This window comes from Lichenostomus cassidix, chromosome 1Aa, assembly GCF_008360975.1.
Source record: "Lichenostomus cassidix isolate B80296 chromosome 1Aa, HeHo_3.0, whole genome shotgun sequence".
NCBI classification, from domain to species: domain Eukaryota; kingdom Metazoa; phylum Chordata; class Aves; order Passeriformes; family Meliphagidae; genus Lichenostomus; species Lichenostomus cassidix.
The window spans coordinates 15444816-15462379 of NC_139480.1; the positions used below are offsets into that span (position 1 = coordinate 15444816).

At 37.5% G+C, this 17564-nt stretch overlaps 1 protein-coding gene across 1 annotated transcript in view; it reads left to right on the forward strand.

The window, feature by feature from the left end:
• Window positions 1-8136, forward strand: part of TBC1D22A (TBC1 domain family member 22A) — a 146592-nt gene extending 138456 nt beyond the window's left edge. The window contains exon 13 of the mRNA XM_085041493.1: window positions 4896-8136. Within this exon, the coding sequence (XP_084897619.1) occupies window positions 4896-5024 (129 nt within the window). The 3' untranslated portion in view covers window positions 5025-8136. The remainder of the gene's footprint in view (window positions 1-4895) is intronic.
• The last annotated feature ends 9428 nt before the right edge of the window (window positions 8137-17564 follow it).

Here is a 17564-nt window from a genome sequence, read left to right on the forward strand (position 1 = left end):
GAGGCTGATAACTTTGTAGTAACTATTAAAAATATATTTTGTCAAGTTTTATTAGTATTCAGTTTTGGTTTAGTCTACAAGGAGCAAACCTTGACCTTTTTTATTTCAGAAGAAACTGAGGAATAAGGGCTTTGGAAATAATCTTTTTGAGCTGTCTATCTGGTAGTCTGGTATTTTGTTTTAGGTATGTGTATTGGAGCTTGTGGGATAACATTTTTTCCGTCAAGAATAATTTTGTATCTGACAACAGCCATTGTTTAATCTGGAGCATTACTGTTGTGGTGTGTAAAACATAGAGCTCATACTTTTACTGTTCATATGTCTAGAGGTGCTTCTATTCCACAGCACTTACAGCATATTTACCACTGTCTTGTCTTGACTACAAGGAGAAGAGAATAGTTCTAGAGTACATGGTAATTATCTGAGGAAAATTACATTTTGAAAGTACATTTACTTTAAAATTGCATTGTATAGCTGCTTCTCAGTGTTTAAAAATACTTTATATATAGCAGCATAGTTGAGCATGCTATATATAAAGTATTTTAGCATATTTTAGGATGTTTTACAAACACACATATGTAAAGTATCGTGTAAATCCAAATGTAGTTAAAGTGGTGGAAATACAATGACTCAAGTTCTGTAAAATACAAGGTTTTTGTTTGGTAACAAAAATGTTGAATTTCAAATGTATTGAAGAATTATTTCAGAATTGTGGTTTATATATGTCAGTGTAAACCAGAAATTTCTTACAAAGGCTAGTATATAGTTTATAGTTAGATCTTTTGCCATACTTAAAAGTCAGTTTGATATGTAGATTTTAAATTTATTCATAGTCTGACCCAGCAACTCTTCTACACCAGCCCCCTATCTACTTTAATTGCAAATGAAAAATACACACTTCTACTTGTAAGGAAACAAGTAGTAGAACACACTTCAATTGTTAGGCAATGTACCTTTATTGTTTCTTCAAATGGTCTAAAGGGGTAAATGTTTAGCATTTTTTTGTTGCACTTTTGGATTCCTTTTCTAATTAAGCCCATGACCTTTAAAAAATAAAACCCTGGAAAATCTCACTGCAGAAGAGAGGTCCATAGTTCAAGTTGCTGCTGCAAGCCAGGCTAGCATGGGAGCTCGAGCAGCCTGTTCAGGGGTTTGCCAGGCGAGTTGTGAAAATCACAGTGGACAGATTCTCACTTTCCCTGGCAAGCTGCTCAAGCACCCTCATGGCAAAGGATTGTTTTCTTATGACAAGTTCGCTTTGTATGACAAGTTAGCTTCAACTTGTTACTATTGCCTCTTGGCACCTCTTTTCTTTCTACCCCCTGTATGTAAAACTGCTCTTGGATTCTGCCTTAGCCTTCTCTTCTCCCTGCTAAAAAATGCCAGTTTTCTCACACCATCCTGCATAACAGCAGCTGCAGCCCCCTAGCCATGGTAGTAACACTGTGACTGAAATCTCGTCATTTTTTGTACTTGATGGGGTGCAAGAACAAATACAAATGGTACCTTCATTCTCCTCTGCTTGGTTGGCAAGGAGGGAGGGAGGATGGAAATGCCTTTCTGTGGTGTGGCATGAGAGGCAAGCACCACAAACAGAGCGAGCTGAAGATGTGCTGACAGGCTTGGCTGTGCAGGTGGAGCCCAGTTCAAGGGATTAATGAGGCTGTTCCTCTCAGTAAGAGTCCAGGAAACCAGGGCACTCTACTTGCCAAATTCAAAGTATATAATTCTGAGCATATTTTTTGCTAATACAGCCAAAATATAAACAGACATTGAACTGGGATTTTGGAAACCCCAGCTCTGATGTTGATCTACTGGCTGCCCTGATTCTTCAGCCAGGTATCATCACAATACCATTTAGATTAAACAGAAAACAAAATTCTTACAGGAATATTTTACAGATATTGATTTTCAGACTCAGTTTTCTTCTGAAATAGGCCAGGCAGTTTATCACCTAGAAGTTTTTAATAGTAAATATTAATTCACATTATGATCGATCATATTTCAAAGAGTACCTCATATTTTCATACTGGTGTGGATAGGAAAATTAATCTAAGCAGTTAGCATGGATGCCTCATTTGCATATGCAACCTAGTAGTTCCTGTTTATCTGTTGGCAAAAAAAATTAGAATGTTAATTAAAAATAAATTAGTAGGCTTGAGTCACTTGTAGTAATCCTTGCTCTTCTTTTTTTTTCCAACTGTAAAATGCTGATTTGAGCAGCTTTAGGCAAGCTTGTACTGTGGTTCTGTAAATATTAAGTAGTGTGTTTGTACATTTCTTCAAATCCAAAGATTTTGTTTGGGGGTTTTTGATTGTTTCTTTATAGTAGTTTCCTTGTTTCCAAAGAATGCTCCATATGCAGCAATAGAAGCAGCATGATTTTCGCTAGCAGTTAAAGACAAATAAAATTTTCTTATTTGAAGAAAATAACATTTTCTTTAGCAAGGTTTTTGCCAAATTTTACTTTATTTTTAAGTAGATGTAAGTTTTATTTCTGTCTGAGCAAGTTTTGACACAGAAGTAGATCACAGGAAGATAAGCCTTATCTTTAGATGATCATACAAGTAGTATGTCTTTGGCCAGTTACTTCACTTGGATTTGTAACACATATTCACTCATTAGTATCAGTCTTAGACTTTGATCTTTTCCATTGGTAACGCTGGCAAAATGTCCACTCAAACAGAAATGGACTTGGACAGTCAATGCATTACTCTGTCATTTATTTATATTTTAATTCTGATGAAAATTATTATCAAAGTTGAAATTAATGGTAGAAGTATTATACTAGTTCATCACTAACAGTCCTATCTCAGATTTGAGATATAAGCTAAATTTCATATAGTATGGATATTGAAGCTATAGTCTTTGGATGTTCAAAAGTCCAAAGAAAACCAAAGCCCAAAAGAAAATCAAAACACTGCTCCAGCAATATGAATCATTTGCACCAGTTTGAGCCAGAAGTCTGACCCAGAAAAGTCTTTAGACTGCAAAGAGTAAAAGAGGTAATTTCACAAAGCTCACTGAATTAATTGCTGTGTCTTAGGGCTGCTTGAAAGTTACTTTTGTAAAAGGAGAAAAGAGCTTTCATGGAGGTAGGCATTTATGATCCCTCCACACAACCCTCCTACTCTGTACTGCTAATTTATTAATTACAGTTATCAGCATAACTGTCAAATAAGTACATAGAATTAAAAAAAAAGAGTGGGATTTTGACAATTGTACAATACTTTATTAAAAATGTGTTCTCTCAAGTGTAATAGAGACATTCTCATGCTAACTCTGTTGTATTACTACTTATTATTCATAATTAAATATACAGTACTGTTCAACTTCTATCCTTCCTCTTTTCATATTACAAGACCCAGTATAGCATGACCGTGGAGTAGATGAAGTCAAAATAATTTTCTCACAAATACAAAGAAATCACTTAATGTTAAATTCTGCTCCTGGCTGTTGTCTAAAATCACTGAATCCTTGCTAAGGGCTCCTACAGCCATTTTCTGTGAAAGCAGGTGCAGAGGAGGGAGAAAGGGGGAACAAAGAAAATAAGGCTCATGAAGAAGAATAATTTCCCTGGGTACTTATTCATGATACTGCAGGATTCTGATTTATAACAAGATAATGGCTGTGGTTTTAATTGCATTCCCATTCACTAATTTCTGATCTTTAGAATAAACCTTAACAAACATATTCACAGAAAAACAGACATATGCACATCCTCACAAATGAAGATGCTGGTAAACAAATGTGCACAAATTTTATGCATTTCTTCTGCAACAATAGAGCACCTAGAAGATACAAGCAGCCATAACAACTTCACTTATTCCTAAGATTGCCTTCTAAAAATCCACATTCATTTGGTTGTGACTCATTCAAAACCTGTCTTTTGCTGTTTTGCCAGAGCTTACCAAAACAATTAAGCATGAGATCTGCTGGTGACAGGTGATCTGCTCTATGGAAATTCTCAAACATGAACTTCAAATTCAGCCTAGGGTGGCTTTTGTGTCACATTTGAAGGTTTGTGACCTTATGGATCACCTTGTTTTGTTTTTTTTTTTTAAAGAGCAAACTGATTTCCTGAGTTTGGAAAAATTATGAGCCTTATAAAAACCATCATTTCCATGATGTCAGGAGATAGTTTGTGGTAGCTGATCTTCCAAAGAGTCCTCTCATATCTGCCAAGTTTCAACCTACAGATAGGGATTTGAGGCTTTGTGCTGCTGAGGATCTTGGTGGATTTTGGTGCATGTTCATCAGAACTGAACATAGAGGCACTGTCCCAGTGAGCTCCTTGTTACCTCTATTTGTGGGCTTTGACTTCTTGGAAGGGAATTTCGCCTAAACCTAATATGAGAGAGAGGAAAAGCTGAACCATAGGAAAATATTTTGGGATCAGAAACCAGCAGAGAGTGGGAAACCAGGGCTAAGAATTGATGTGGGAGTTGACTGCAACTGACTGAAATAATAATTTGTTTCACAATTCTTTATGTATAAATAGAGAAATAGCTTATCTTTGCATTGGTATGAGAGAATCCCAGACTTAACAATCATCCATAACTTTGAAAATATATCCAATTGTATAACTCCATGCCCTGGAGCATAAAAATAATTTGGATAGGCAACAACACATATTATTTTTCTCAAAACAAAATTATCTAGCAAATAACTGTATTTTAGCTACAATTAATAGCAGGTTTCTGAACTGAAAGGTTGAATAGCAAGTATCTGTAAAAGTCACTAAATCTAATGGGATCTCAGGTTTTTTTGGGATACAGAGGTGCTACATGAGTGGTTCCTTATAAATGATCATTATATAAGCAATACATAGTTATTACAATGCTATTTAAAAAATACATTTATTTCTTTTTTTTTTTTTTCTTGTCTTCACCCAGGAGTTGCTGATATTTTTACAGAATTTGCCCACAGTACATTGGGGAAATGAAGACATCAGTGTACTCCTAGCAGAAGCCTACAGACTGAAGTTTGCATTTGCGGATGCCCCTAATCATTACAAGAAATGAATATAAAGAGACAGAAATCATTAGAACCAACGTGTTCTGCAGTATTATGGCATCTGTTGTTCTGGTTGTGCTTTCAGCTCATTGCTCTTCTGTTTGAAGTAAGACGACCATTAAAATTCTGTTAAAATTCACAGAATGAGAACAGAATACCAAAGAAGTGGACAAAGCAGGATATGGCGCACTGAATGAACTTAAAAGTGAATTTTTTTGCTCAGCATGAAAAATGAGTTCAGAAGTCTTATAACATAATTTTCTATTTTCCCCTTCTCTTAATAGGAGAATTGTAGTAAGTCTAATTTATGTTGAGCAATTTTTCTGTGTACCTTAGACTTAAAACTACTTATGGAATGATTTTGTCATTACTTCATTGTTACCCGCCATGACAGTATCAGCCAGTTTTGGTCAGTAAAATTTATTTACTTTGAGTGGCAAAAAAGAACTTTTTCATGATCATAAAGACCATGTGAGACAGCAAGGCCTGTGTTTTGAAGTCTGGTTATAACTCAAAAGACACTGATATTAGCACACCATCTATTGCTTTTCCATGGAATTGGGTTAAAATACTTCCAAATTGTAAGTATAGAAGGCTGTAATGGAAATAGATTGCATTTTCCCAAACATTACTCAGTCTTTAAGGATGCTGTAGAAGCTTTTTAAGCATAAAAAGGAGTTACTTAAAGCTGAAGACTCATCTATTACCCTAAAATAAATCCCTCTCAATATATTTTGGAGTGTTTTAAAATAATGAATTAAACAGAAGGCATGGTCTTGTCAAAGTAATTAACATTTCTCTTTTAGGGCCTTTCAATTTTTTAGCATGAAAGTTCACTTTTAAGAAATGTATTAAGAAGCTTGGTTTACAAAGCAAGATATATTTTTATCTCAGTTGTTGCCTTATTCTCCATTTCTAGCAAGTTAGAAAAGGAAAACTAATGTATCTTTCCAAAGCTTTTTTGTTAAATAATTTAATACCTTTTTTTCCTGGTAATTCAGAGGAAGAGAGCTACTTCCCAATAACAATAACAGTAACTGTATATTCAGATTGCTCGTGGGTCATTAGCAGAACAAAAATCCTCTATGAGTTTGTAGACTCAAATTAATATTTCTTCATATAACCGTGGGATACTGAAAATTTTCTTAAAACTTACATAATTTAAGTGCACTATTTTTTTTCAAGGAATATTTTCTGATAAGAATTTTAATTTTGCTCTGTTGGATGTAAATAACTCATATTAATTTGTGCCTACCATACATATACAGGTTATGGAGGGTGAGAGTTGCAATAAGCAATACACGTAAAAGTTCAGACTTGCTATTCCTCAGTTTGATTCTTGAGTTGCACATCGTTGCACAGAACGTGTTGTGCACCTTTAAGTTTGGGAAATAAAAAACCTTCAAGAGATTTTCTCTTATGAGTTGTTATTGGAAGATCATTTTCAACTTCTTAAAAATATGTAGATACATATTTTGAAGAAAGCTTTCTAAATGTGTTAGTTACATTACTTGCTTTAGGGGCCTTAGTTCTTGACGCTGACTTTATGATAATTAGGTGTTTCAGGGTAAATAAAGTAAAATACATTTTTATCAATGTGTGATTATGAGACCATCTATATCTTAAAAGTCTATGAAATCTTTGGTAGAAGAGAAAAAAAAAAATATTATTTCAGAAGCAGGAGTGTTCAGTGACTAGGATGCATTTCTTTTCCACTGGTGTCAGCTGGGGTTTCAGTTGTGATGGATACAGGGTCAGGCCTCCCAGATGGCTGCATTCGTGCCTGGAATGTGTAGTGGATCTGTGCTTCTCACGTGTCTGTGTACTGCTTTCTGTGACTTCAGTTCATGGTCTAATGTATCAAAATTTATGTTTACAAAGAATGTCATATTGTGCCTAACAGTGTCTACCAATTACAGAATAAAAGAAACATGAAACTTATGACCATTTGCTTTAAACTTAGCACCTGCAATCATTTGTTAATAGAAATGCATATTATTGTAATGAGAGAAGACAACACAGCATTAACTGTTGTAAGGCTTTTCTAGAATCAACTTTTTTCTATTAATACATTATTTAGGTAGTGACTTGTAACATGGAAAGTTGACCCAAAATTGTCTGCTGTGTCAGATGCTCCTGCATAACATTTTTGGGACTGGATATATAAAATTTCCTTAATTGGGTCCACATAAGTTGTCTGCCATGTCTTCCAAACTCAACAGGTACCTCTTACTTCCCTTGCAAGGAAGGATTACCATTAGAGGTCACATTTACTATTGTGTCTGTGTCAGAAGTTGAATATTGTACTTGAGCACATTGCTTTTTAAGGATAGTGGGAAGTTTCCTAATATAATACCAATGTTTATTTATGTAGATATAGACTTTTCTGGAAAATATGATACAGATATATAAATAGCATTTATATATCTATACAGCTAGGAGTAGTTCTCAGTAAATAGAAGGCCAACATTTATGTAAAATTTCAAATTTTTATCAAAAGCCCACACATTAAACAATTTTACATCTCAGGTAAAATGTCATTCCAAACAAAATATTGCATAGAAAAGGAAATAGCATTACCATTATTACATCCCATGTACTTAGTTTTTTCAAAATTCAAGATTCTGAATATTATAAAATTCCTTTGTAATATGTATTTTCTTATGAAGGAGGCATCGTGACACATCACTAGTTGAGACCAGGCAGTAATTTCCTAGAACTCATGTGAAATATTGAAATTGCAGTGTCTAAAATGCGTGTTAAATTCTGTAATAAAAGTTTAAACTAGAATGTACAATATACAAAAATTTACGACTTCAGAATTTGAAAAATGTAAATAATAAATTAGTTAACTGTGTAAATACAGTACATGGAATAAGATAGAAATGTAAGTTGAAATCTTATGTAACTCTGTAATATGTTATAAGAAATTAGTTTCATTATTTTTTGGCGCAGTTCTGTATGGAAAGGCCTGTTAATTTGTTTTTAATTTCATAACTATGGAATAGAAGTATCTGAAGTTCCATTGTATGCTTCTGACAAACATTACCACTGAGGGACTGGTTAAAACTGTAAAACTGGTGAAAGATGAGGAAATAAACACATATTTATAAAGTGCTATACAGAGTGGAAAGCTTTTGTTTATTGTTCAAACACATTGCACCCTAAGTCAGAGCGTGGATTTGGTGTGTTTCTATTTCCGCCTTAAAAGCCTTAATCACAAGAGGAAATGCATTAACAGAATATAAGTTGGTAAAACAAGCAAGTTCCAAGGGTGTGTCTGTGCATAGACCACGTACTTACAGGGTACTGAGTATTTTCTGGAAAAAGCAGAAAAAGGCAGATTTGATACCACAGCAGAATTAAAGCAGAGAGAAGGTGAGGCAAATTAGGGCAAAGCAAACAGAGGCGCAGAATTCTGTATGACTCTGGGGGTGTAGGAGAAGGGGAAACTTCAGCTCATAATGGGGAAACAGTAGACAGGTGATAGGATCAATAAGATCTGGAAACTAAGATTATTTAAGTAGATTAATAAACAGGAGAGATGTCCTGTCCATATAGGAAGCTGAAGTCCCTTATGTCAAGGAAGCTATTGGGAGACTTCCAATAATCCAGTGGGTCTGGTGAGAAAATAGACAAGGAAGGCAAAGACAGTAACTTCTCTCTTTAAAACTCCACACCACGTTCAGGGGAAAAGAGACAGGGATGCAGAGGCAATCTGTCTGTTACGTGCTTGAATGACAATGAATTGTAATCACGCTGGTTTCTCACCTTGAATAAAATTTGTGTTTCTTCATCTGCTATAATCCTCTGGAGATCCTGCATAAAATCAGCAATGGGGGATCTTTCAAATTGTTTTTCAAAGCAGAAGAGATCAACAAGGTGGAGTAAAGCCCCAAGGTGTCAGAAGGTATATGCTGGTATTTTCTTGTTGGTTTTCTTATGCAAAAAGAGCTCTGGAAAACTGATATTCTGGGCAGATGGAGGACTTTCCATGGATATAAATGTGAAATACAACAGAAAGGACTTTCTGAAAATCTGATCTATACTTCAGGTCTCTTCCTCCTTGAAAACAGAGTGGAAGATAAGTACTTTGTAGTACATTAAATTCTTTGGAGATAAGAAGAGGGGGTGAGGTGGAAAAGCTCCCAGTCCAGCGATCACTCAGGCATAATTCTGTGCCATGGGAAAGAACTGCAGCTCAAGTGCTTCTTATCACTGTATGAGGGAGAGTCAAGTTCCTGAGCAGTTTAATTCCAGATCATTTGCATTTTTATAAGTTAAACCTAAAATCTTGCATCCCATCTAATTCCTTAAGCTTAGTGTAGCGGAGGCAGCATGGGAGAAGATAATTAAGTTGCTGTGGCACCATATCAAAGAGTCTTTAAACACTTCCAAGTCTTCTGTATGGCGTCCACAGTAGAGTCAATGCATGGGCCAGAAATGAGAGGCTGAGAGATGTGATGATACAGAAGCCTCTCAGAGACAGGTGCTCTGAAATTTGGGCTTTTTTTGGCCACAAGAATTTCCTACAAACTTCCAAAGGAGAATTAATGTGCACAGTGCATAGGTGTTTGAACTGGACTTCCACATTTGTTCCTGTAATCAAGCTTCCACATCAGAGAAATGAAAGTTTGAAATTGCAACCAGTATGGATGGAGGTGCTTGGAAACTTATGCTCCAGGCACAAGCTAAAAAGTCTGAACTACAGTACAGGTATTAATTTTGTTCCTAGTACAGAATCATCTAGAATGGTAAGTCAGAAATAGCCAAAATTTCTATCAGAAGTCTACTGCAATGTCTGTTGGTCTGTCTTTTTTATCAAATCAATCAAGGTTTAGTGTACATATTTGTCTGATTTTCTTGTTATTTATCCTTCAGAACTGAAATCTCATTTCTGTGAGATCTGGACTTGAGGACCCAATCCACTTTATTCCAGAAATTTCTTATCTAATCATCACTTACCTGTGTCTACTCAGAGATCCTCCTCATGGGAAGAAGAGCATCCTGAATTTTAGAGCTATAGCAGGAAAAAAGCCCAAACCAACAAAACCAAAGAGGGAGAATAGAGGAGTTTTATTCACATTATTTTCTGATTTCCAGAAAGGAGAAAATGTGCCTCTTGGGGTATTTAGACAACTTAATCTTCAAACTCAGGATGCAGTTTCTCACATAGAGCTTTCCTTAAATTCAGTTTATGTATTTTCATATATTTCCATCTTCCTCCAGGACGATCTGAGATTTCCAGTGAACAGTTCCTGCTACCAGCCCATTTGATCAATTCTGTTCACTCTTTTAGCAGCAGCAGAAATACAAAATACATAGCTGTCATGACAGCTCAGAGGAGGTAATGAGATACCCAGGCTTATCAATAGTTAGATGGCTATCTCACTCATGAAATGTCATTCAAACAGTGAACAGACTTGGTAGTTTTTCATTACTTGTGGTCAAAAAATATGTCTGTAGCTCCAGCTCAAAGCTGTGCTCATAGAAGCACTTTTAGACTGTAGTTAACAATAAACTAAATATCTGGAGAAAGAAAATGAGTCCTATACTTACCTGATCAAGTAAAATTTTTTCCTAAGGCAGCAACAAGCATTTGCTGCAACTATAGAATAAATTGCTTCATGCGAATAAATAATTCAGCTTTTGCATGCAGAAATGAATAAAGTTGGCATATCAGTAAAGACAATTTTCACTGTTATATTTTTCCCCAGATATTTTGCTATTATTGCAGTAGTGAAAAATTCTATATAAATTTTAAAAAGGAATACTTTTCTCTCCATCACTGTCATCAAATGCAGGGCATCAGGCTTCTTCACATTCAGGTGAAGCAACCATCACATTCTCAGTAAAGAAACTTTATGTGAACGTTTTGATGGTAAGGGCCAGCCTGTTGTTGCATGTACAGTCATACTCTGGGTTGTTATTCCAAATAATTTAAGTCATGCTGGATAATATTATTTCTGTTATCCATGAAACAATAATTAGAGAAAAGTCCATCCTTCCTCATCCAAAGACACCTGTTTGGTTTTGAAAACTTGTATCCATTATGGAAATGCTCTGAAAATAATATATTTTATATATAATATGCATATAACATTATTCAATTTTCATATAAGTTTAAGTTAAAAGCACTTGTAGACAGCAAAGGATACTCAAATCCAGCAATCATTCCCCGTGAAAAGTAGTAAGCACAAAGTATTTGTCCTGACAGGGGACAACATAATACTTAGTGATGGTTAAGTACTAACTTTGCTTATTTATGCAAGTTATTATCTCCCCAGTCTTACAGTATGTCAGAAATGGAGAGACATCTACATCTGAGCTTTGCTTACGCTCCTTTTGTAGCCAATGGAGAGAATCAGGTTTTTATTTCCAGATGGCAGAATGTTCTGAGGTGGAACAGATGCACAAGGATCTTGAAGCCCAGTTCTGATGGGAGTGGCCTGTTCAGGACTGAGCCCACAGCCTTGGTGTTACTTGCACCAGGATCCAACCAGCTGAGCTGATCTCAGGCCCTTCCAGGTGCCTCTGGCTCTGGACTGTGCCAAGTGTCAGAACCAGGTCCTGGTGCCCCCAACATAAGAAGAACATGGAACTCCTGGAGCAAGTCCAGAGGATGGCCATGAAATTTATAGAGGTACTAGAGCATCCCCACTATGAAGACAGACTGAGAGAGCAGGGGCTGTTCAGCCTGCAGAAGCTTGTGTGGAAACCTCATAGCAAGACCTTCCAGGATCTGAAGGGGGGAAGCTGGAGAGGGACTCTTCATCAGGAGCTGCAGTGACAGGACAAGGAGAAATGGGTCCAAACTGAAAGAGGGGAAAATTAGGTTAGATATATGGCAGAAATTCTTTGCTGGGAGGATGGCAAGACACTGGAACAGTTTGCTCAGAGAAGCTCTGGAGGCATCCTCCTTGGAAGTGCTCACGGCCAGGTTGGGTGGGGCATTGAGCAACTCCGTCTAGTGGAAGGTGTCCTTGCTGATGGCAGAGGGCTTGGAACTAGGTGATCTTCAAGGTCCCTTCCATCCCAAACCATGCTGTGATTCTGTGATTCTGTGAAGTCAGTGACACCCAAAAAGCTCTCTGTATCTCCACTGGCACTAAAGGAGCTCAGAGGACAAAGCTATAGATAGATGTTAATATTGCCAGTTTAGTATTTTGAAGTGGCTGCTGGCAACTGCAGTTTGAAACATCATTTCTGTACATAAGTTAGAAAGAATCACAAGCTGTCTCAGATGCATGCTTAAAATGCACACTTGAATTTCAAATCTTATATTTTCTCATGGACCAAATAAGTTATACTCTGCAGCTCACATTGACTTGTCTGCTGCAGCTACTGTACTGTGACATCAACCCAAGGTAAGCTTCAGCTCCAGCTAGATGGTGGTTCAGCCCATTAGCTTGCTGTTTACATTTGCTCTCTCTCCTGCTGTGAATAAACTATAGCCCTGTAGCACAGCCAGAGATAAAACTTAGTATCCTTGCATGCAAATTGAAATGAGCGGAAAAACAAATGTTGACAAATTGCTCCATTTTAAAATGGAATCTTTGCACTGTGATCTTCTTCCTACCACTTGTTATGTAAATAAATGTTATAGGCTGCTAAGTAAAATGTATAGGACACAAATTCCCATTCTGTCTAACCAAAAGTAATAGTAATGATAGGGTTTACTCTTCCTATTTAAGTAGCATCCAAACTGTATAATCTCTTTTCCAGACAGTAAGGAAGATAAAGATCCTACCTCACAGAATGGAATGTGTGGGGCACTACAGGGAGCGTTGGCTGGGATGGTGATATCTGACAGGGAGCGAGGATTTGACAAATGTCCAGAGGAGGCCCTGCTTAGCTGACCAGATTTCCAATCCACAAATTAGTGTGAAATGCATTCACTTCATATACCTGCATGTTTGTCTGGAACACAGTATGCCAGCAACAAAATGGCCTGATTGTGTCCTGAGTGAATGTGTTCTTTAATAAAACAAAAGTAAACAACCCCCCCAAATTAGTAACCTACCAGTGATGTATTATCAATCCTTGGGATAAACAAAATAACTTCATTGTTGTGAAACCATTGCTGAAGTACACTGATACCAAGCAACAGTATTAGCAATGGAAAAACTGGAGGCTATCGCTGAAGTTTAAAATGAATCCAACAGCTATCTGAGAAGTACTTGCATATGATAGAAGGTGACACACAGTGTTTGCATATTAGAGTACTTCTCAAAGCTTTTTCAAGCCTTGCATTCATTTTGATGAATGGGGTTGTATTTTTTTGCCATGTCGGGAGAAAAGGCGAACTTTAGTAGAGACGGCTTCAGAAATGGCAAGTTTCCCTGTTGTCCTCTCTTTAGTTTAGAGACCCATCCCTGTATCAGAGTCCAGCCAGTCCACTTTAAATCGTTGTTCCTCAACTAAATTAATGACATCAATCTTTTGTCTTGCTACTTGCATAAACTGATTCTATTTTATATGATGTTCTTGTAAAGCACTGGTATAGAAAGTGTCTGTAAGACAGCACTGGTACTGTCTTAGTTTCAAATTATCAAGTAGAGCATGGGAAAAATACATCAAGTTTTATTGAGCAGGAACATTGTGAAGATGCCTCTTTTCATTCTGAATTATTGTTTCAGTTCCTTATACTGCTCTGGGCTATTTATGTCCATTTTGTTAGACTCCTTTCTAACAGGCAGGACAAACCCAACTTTCCTCTAACTTAGGAGATACCAGAAAGGTTTGGAGGAAAATAGTGGTTAGAGGAAATAGATGCCATAATTGGTAACTTATTGTGGAACTCATCCAAGCTACCTATAAATGATATCTATGGATTGATACAGCCCCAACAAATAGAAGTTTGGTTTCAAACAGTATAGTCTTGGGATCCTGATGGCCAGCATGTATCTTGGACAGTCTCTTGGAGGCTAATAAATACTAGCAGCTAGGTTTTAAACTCAGTTCAAAAAACCACTCTGCAAAACATTTGTGTGTACTCTTGAATTTTTTGTCAAATCAAACTTTGGGCCCCGGGTGTTAAAACTGTAAAAGAATCTTTCTAATCTGTCATATTATGTGGTAACTTTATATTGCACACAGTAAATATATTTGAGAATTTAGTAATGGCACAAACGTCAATCTCCACTTTTATATAGTCATTTTTATAAGCTTTTTTTTTTCCCCCGCTGGCTTTTAAGGTACACTAACAGGAGCTATAGAATGAGAAAATGACACAGCATCAGCTTCTGGCTTATTGAAAAGGAAGTGATTTAAACTTCAGAAATAATTGGTAGGTTTCTTTTCTTGGTTGGCCTGAGTGAAAGAAAGTGTCATTTCAGGATCTGAAACTAGGTCCCAGTAACAAGATTCTCTTTTATTAAAGGAAAGAAACAAATCCGGGTAAAAAAACCAACAACAAACCTGATAGATCTGAGGCAGCCCACAGCATAAGAGCTGCCAGTGCCTGAATGGGGACTAAGTGTTGCTTATGTTTAAAGTGCAAATTAATTTTCTCTCCAGAGAAATGAAGTAGCTCAAAGCTATGAAAATCTCATACGTGAACAAGGACTATTAAAGAAACTGCCAGTTAAGACAACTGATGGAACAAATGCAACAGAGGAAGAACATTGAAATTTATGGTGACTAGGCAAAATAGATCAATGGAAACAAAATACATCTGGAATTTCCCTACCTACAATAGAGATGAAGAGAAATAGCCTGAAAACTATCCAAAGACAGAAATACCACTCCTTTCTGTAGAAGAAAATAAGAAAAAAGGATAGACAAAAATTAATCTGATTGGATAATCCATTGAAAGGAAAACAGTCCAATACAAAACAGTCTCTAACCAAAGATACTGACCATTGGTACTGACCATTGTACCACCTTGGATAGCAAGATAAAGAAAGAGGGAAGGCAAAGCATATTTTTGAAGCATCTGTGTTGTCACCCAAAAGGTATTCTTTGCAGTACCTACCTTTAAACAGCCATCCTACTGCTGCAGTGCTCACAGGATCTCTTTAAGTTACCTCCAGGGGCCACGAAGAGAGATATGGAGACAGCCTCCAACTTCTGACCTGCTCCCAGTCACTGGGAAGATGTGTGCCAAGAACTGAGATGGATCAGTCAGCTCCATGAAAATGGGCAATAGGAATACCTCCCCTTCCTACTCCATGCCATGGCTGAGGGAAAATATAAAGAAATAGCTGACATAACTCTTCTGCTACTTGAAACAGAATTCTCTTCAGGACCTTTTCCTTGTCAACAAAGAACCTCTCTGGTGCAGTTTAGAGATTCTTGTGTTACAGCTCTGTAATGTGGATACCTTACAAATTAATAATATGCTCTCATATTTTAGGAAGAAACAAACAGGCTCTTGAAAAACACAGTAATTTCCATTGTTGTACACTGATGATACTAATGGCCTCTATTTCAATTCGATGTTTTGTGGTGAATCGCAGTGATGATGGTGTCAAAATCAAAATAAGCAAAAAGTAAAAGATTTCTCTCTGCTGGTTCTCTGAAATTTAAATGTATAGCTGGTGCTACACTCCTTCAAAGAAGTACATGCAAAGTGACTTGTCACCTTGAAATATTTCTTTCTTTATCCTGCTCTATTTGACAGAAATATTACTGATTTTATGAAAGGTGGATCTCTAAAGACTTACTCCCATCTTTGGGAGTAGCAAAAACTCCTGGGCAATGTAGTCTTTTTTCTCCTGCCTTGGGTTCTCTGCATAAGGAAAAAAACCCATGTGGGGAGGACCCAACCCCACTATTTTTATAGCTGTTTTGCAAGTCTAAGCTTCTCCATCTTTTCAAAATTAAATTTTTATCAATGCATTCTGACATATTGAACGACAGTTTCGGCAGAGTTGCTATTTGACAAAATTTTGTCACAAAAAACCCCAACCCAACCCCCAAACGTCCATATGTCTAGAGAGCTGCCTTGGTGTGCGCACGCTGTGTCTCTGCAAACACTGCAGAGCTGGCACACGGGAGGGCGCATCTACCCTACACTTGCACAGCCTCAGCCTCTGCTCCGCAGCACTAACCCTTTACTGCTCACACACAAAAGCCGACTGGAGCAATCCAGTCTCCAGCTGGAACACAGGAACAGCAAAAATAGCTGCAGTCCAGGAACTTATGCCAGACAGGGATAGCTACATTACAAGCCAGGCTTCAGATATTACTTGCTTCCCTTCAGTCAGGCCAGTCAAAAGGAATTTGCTTAACCAGCCATGATGCTGCCTTCAGAACCAGGAAAATCATGTGCATGGTTTGTGTGGCTGTTTGGGGGCTGGTCAGATCTGACAGGACACATCTTCAGGGGAACAAATCTGGCAAAATGTGCCCTTTAGTGTACATCGTGCTATGCTTTAATATATGGGCTGAAACTATAGGAAAATAGCATTCTGAAGACAGGGACCATATGGTGAAATTAGTGAAATACCAGCAGCAGTAAGACTGGAGTGACAGATCTCTCCACACTCGTACTGTGTCTCATTAAAGTTTTATATTGCGGGCTGTCCCAGTCAGAATTAGGGGCCTCTGTGTGAGGTATTCAGCAATCACTTTGCCTTGAGCAAACAAAGCTGGGAAAACAACAAAGACCGGGATTTAAAAATCCCAGCCTAAAGCAACAAACAGCACAAAGCAGAGTCTCATAGCTTGTTGTAAATGCCTCTGATCATGGGATTTATCTCTCTCCCACCTGTATTCTTCTAATCTAGCTACTTAGCCTCTGCAAGCTGATTCAGAAAATGACTATCTGAATGCTTCAGCTGTTCACCTTGAGTAATACCATGGGGCCAGAATTTGTCTCTGCAACTTGGTTCAATATTGAAATGGAAGGAGACAAAACGAGCATGTGCATCGGGTAGGGATGAATCCCAATTAAAGTGTCTATAGTTTCTTTGTTACAAGGACAGATCTTGGCCTATGGTATCATGAAGGAGAAAAGGAGAGTCCTCCTCCTGCCTCATTTTTTGCACAAGGCAACATTGTCTCCTTGCTGCAATGGGGAGACTGTGCCAAAGTCCTTGGGACAAAACCAACCTCAGAAAGTTCAGCTGTGGTGCTTGTCTCACCTATTCCAGTTTGAACTCACTTGTCCTTAGGGAAGACAATCATCCCCCATAGCAAAAATTTCCAAGCAGTTCTCTCCCTGCCTCTGGAAGCTGGGAAGCTCTGGAGCTGCTGCACTGCATATCAGCACAACGTGGTCCTGTACTTGGGCATTGGTCTTAGCATCTGGGGTAGTGCTTCTCCTGATAAACCAAAGCAATCAAGTAAAATGGCAGCAAAGGCATGCAAAACCTCCTGAAGCAAACTAACAGGTGAAGAAATGCAACCAGATACCAGTAAGGCCCCAGTAAGGCCCCAGATAAATGAAAATCTGCAAACTAATCTTTTCCTTAATGGGATAATGTGTCTGAAGACTGCTGTTTGGAAATGCAATGGCTTGGAAAATGGGGTCAATAAAGCAACAAAAGGACAACAAACATAGCTGAAAGAGAGAGCATTTGATGGAAATAATTTAATCACCA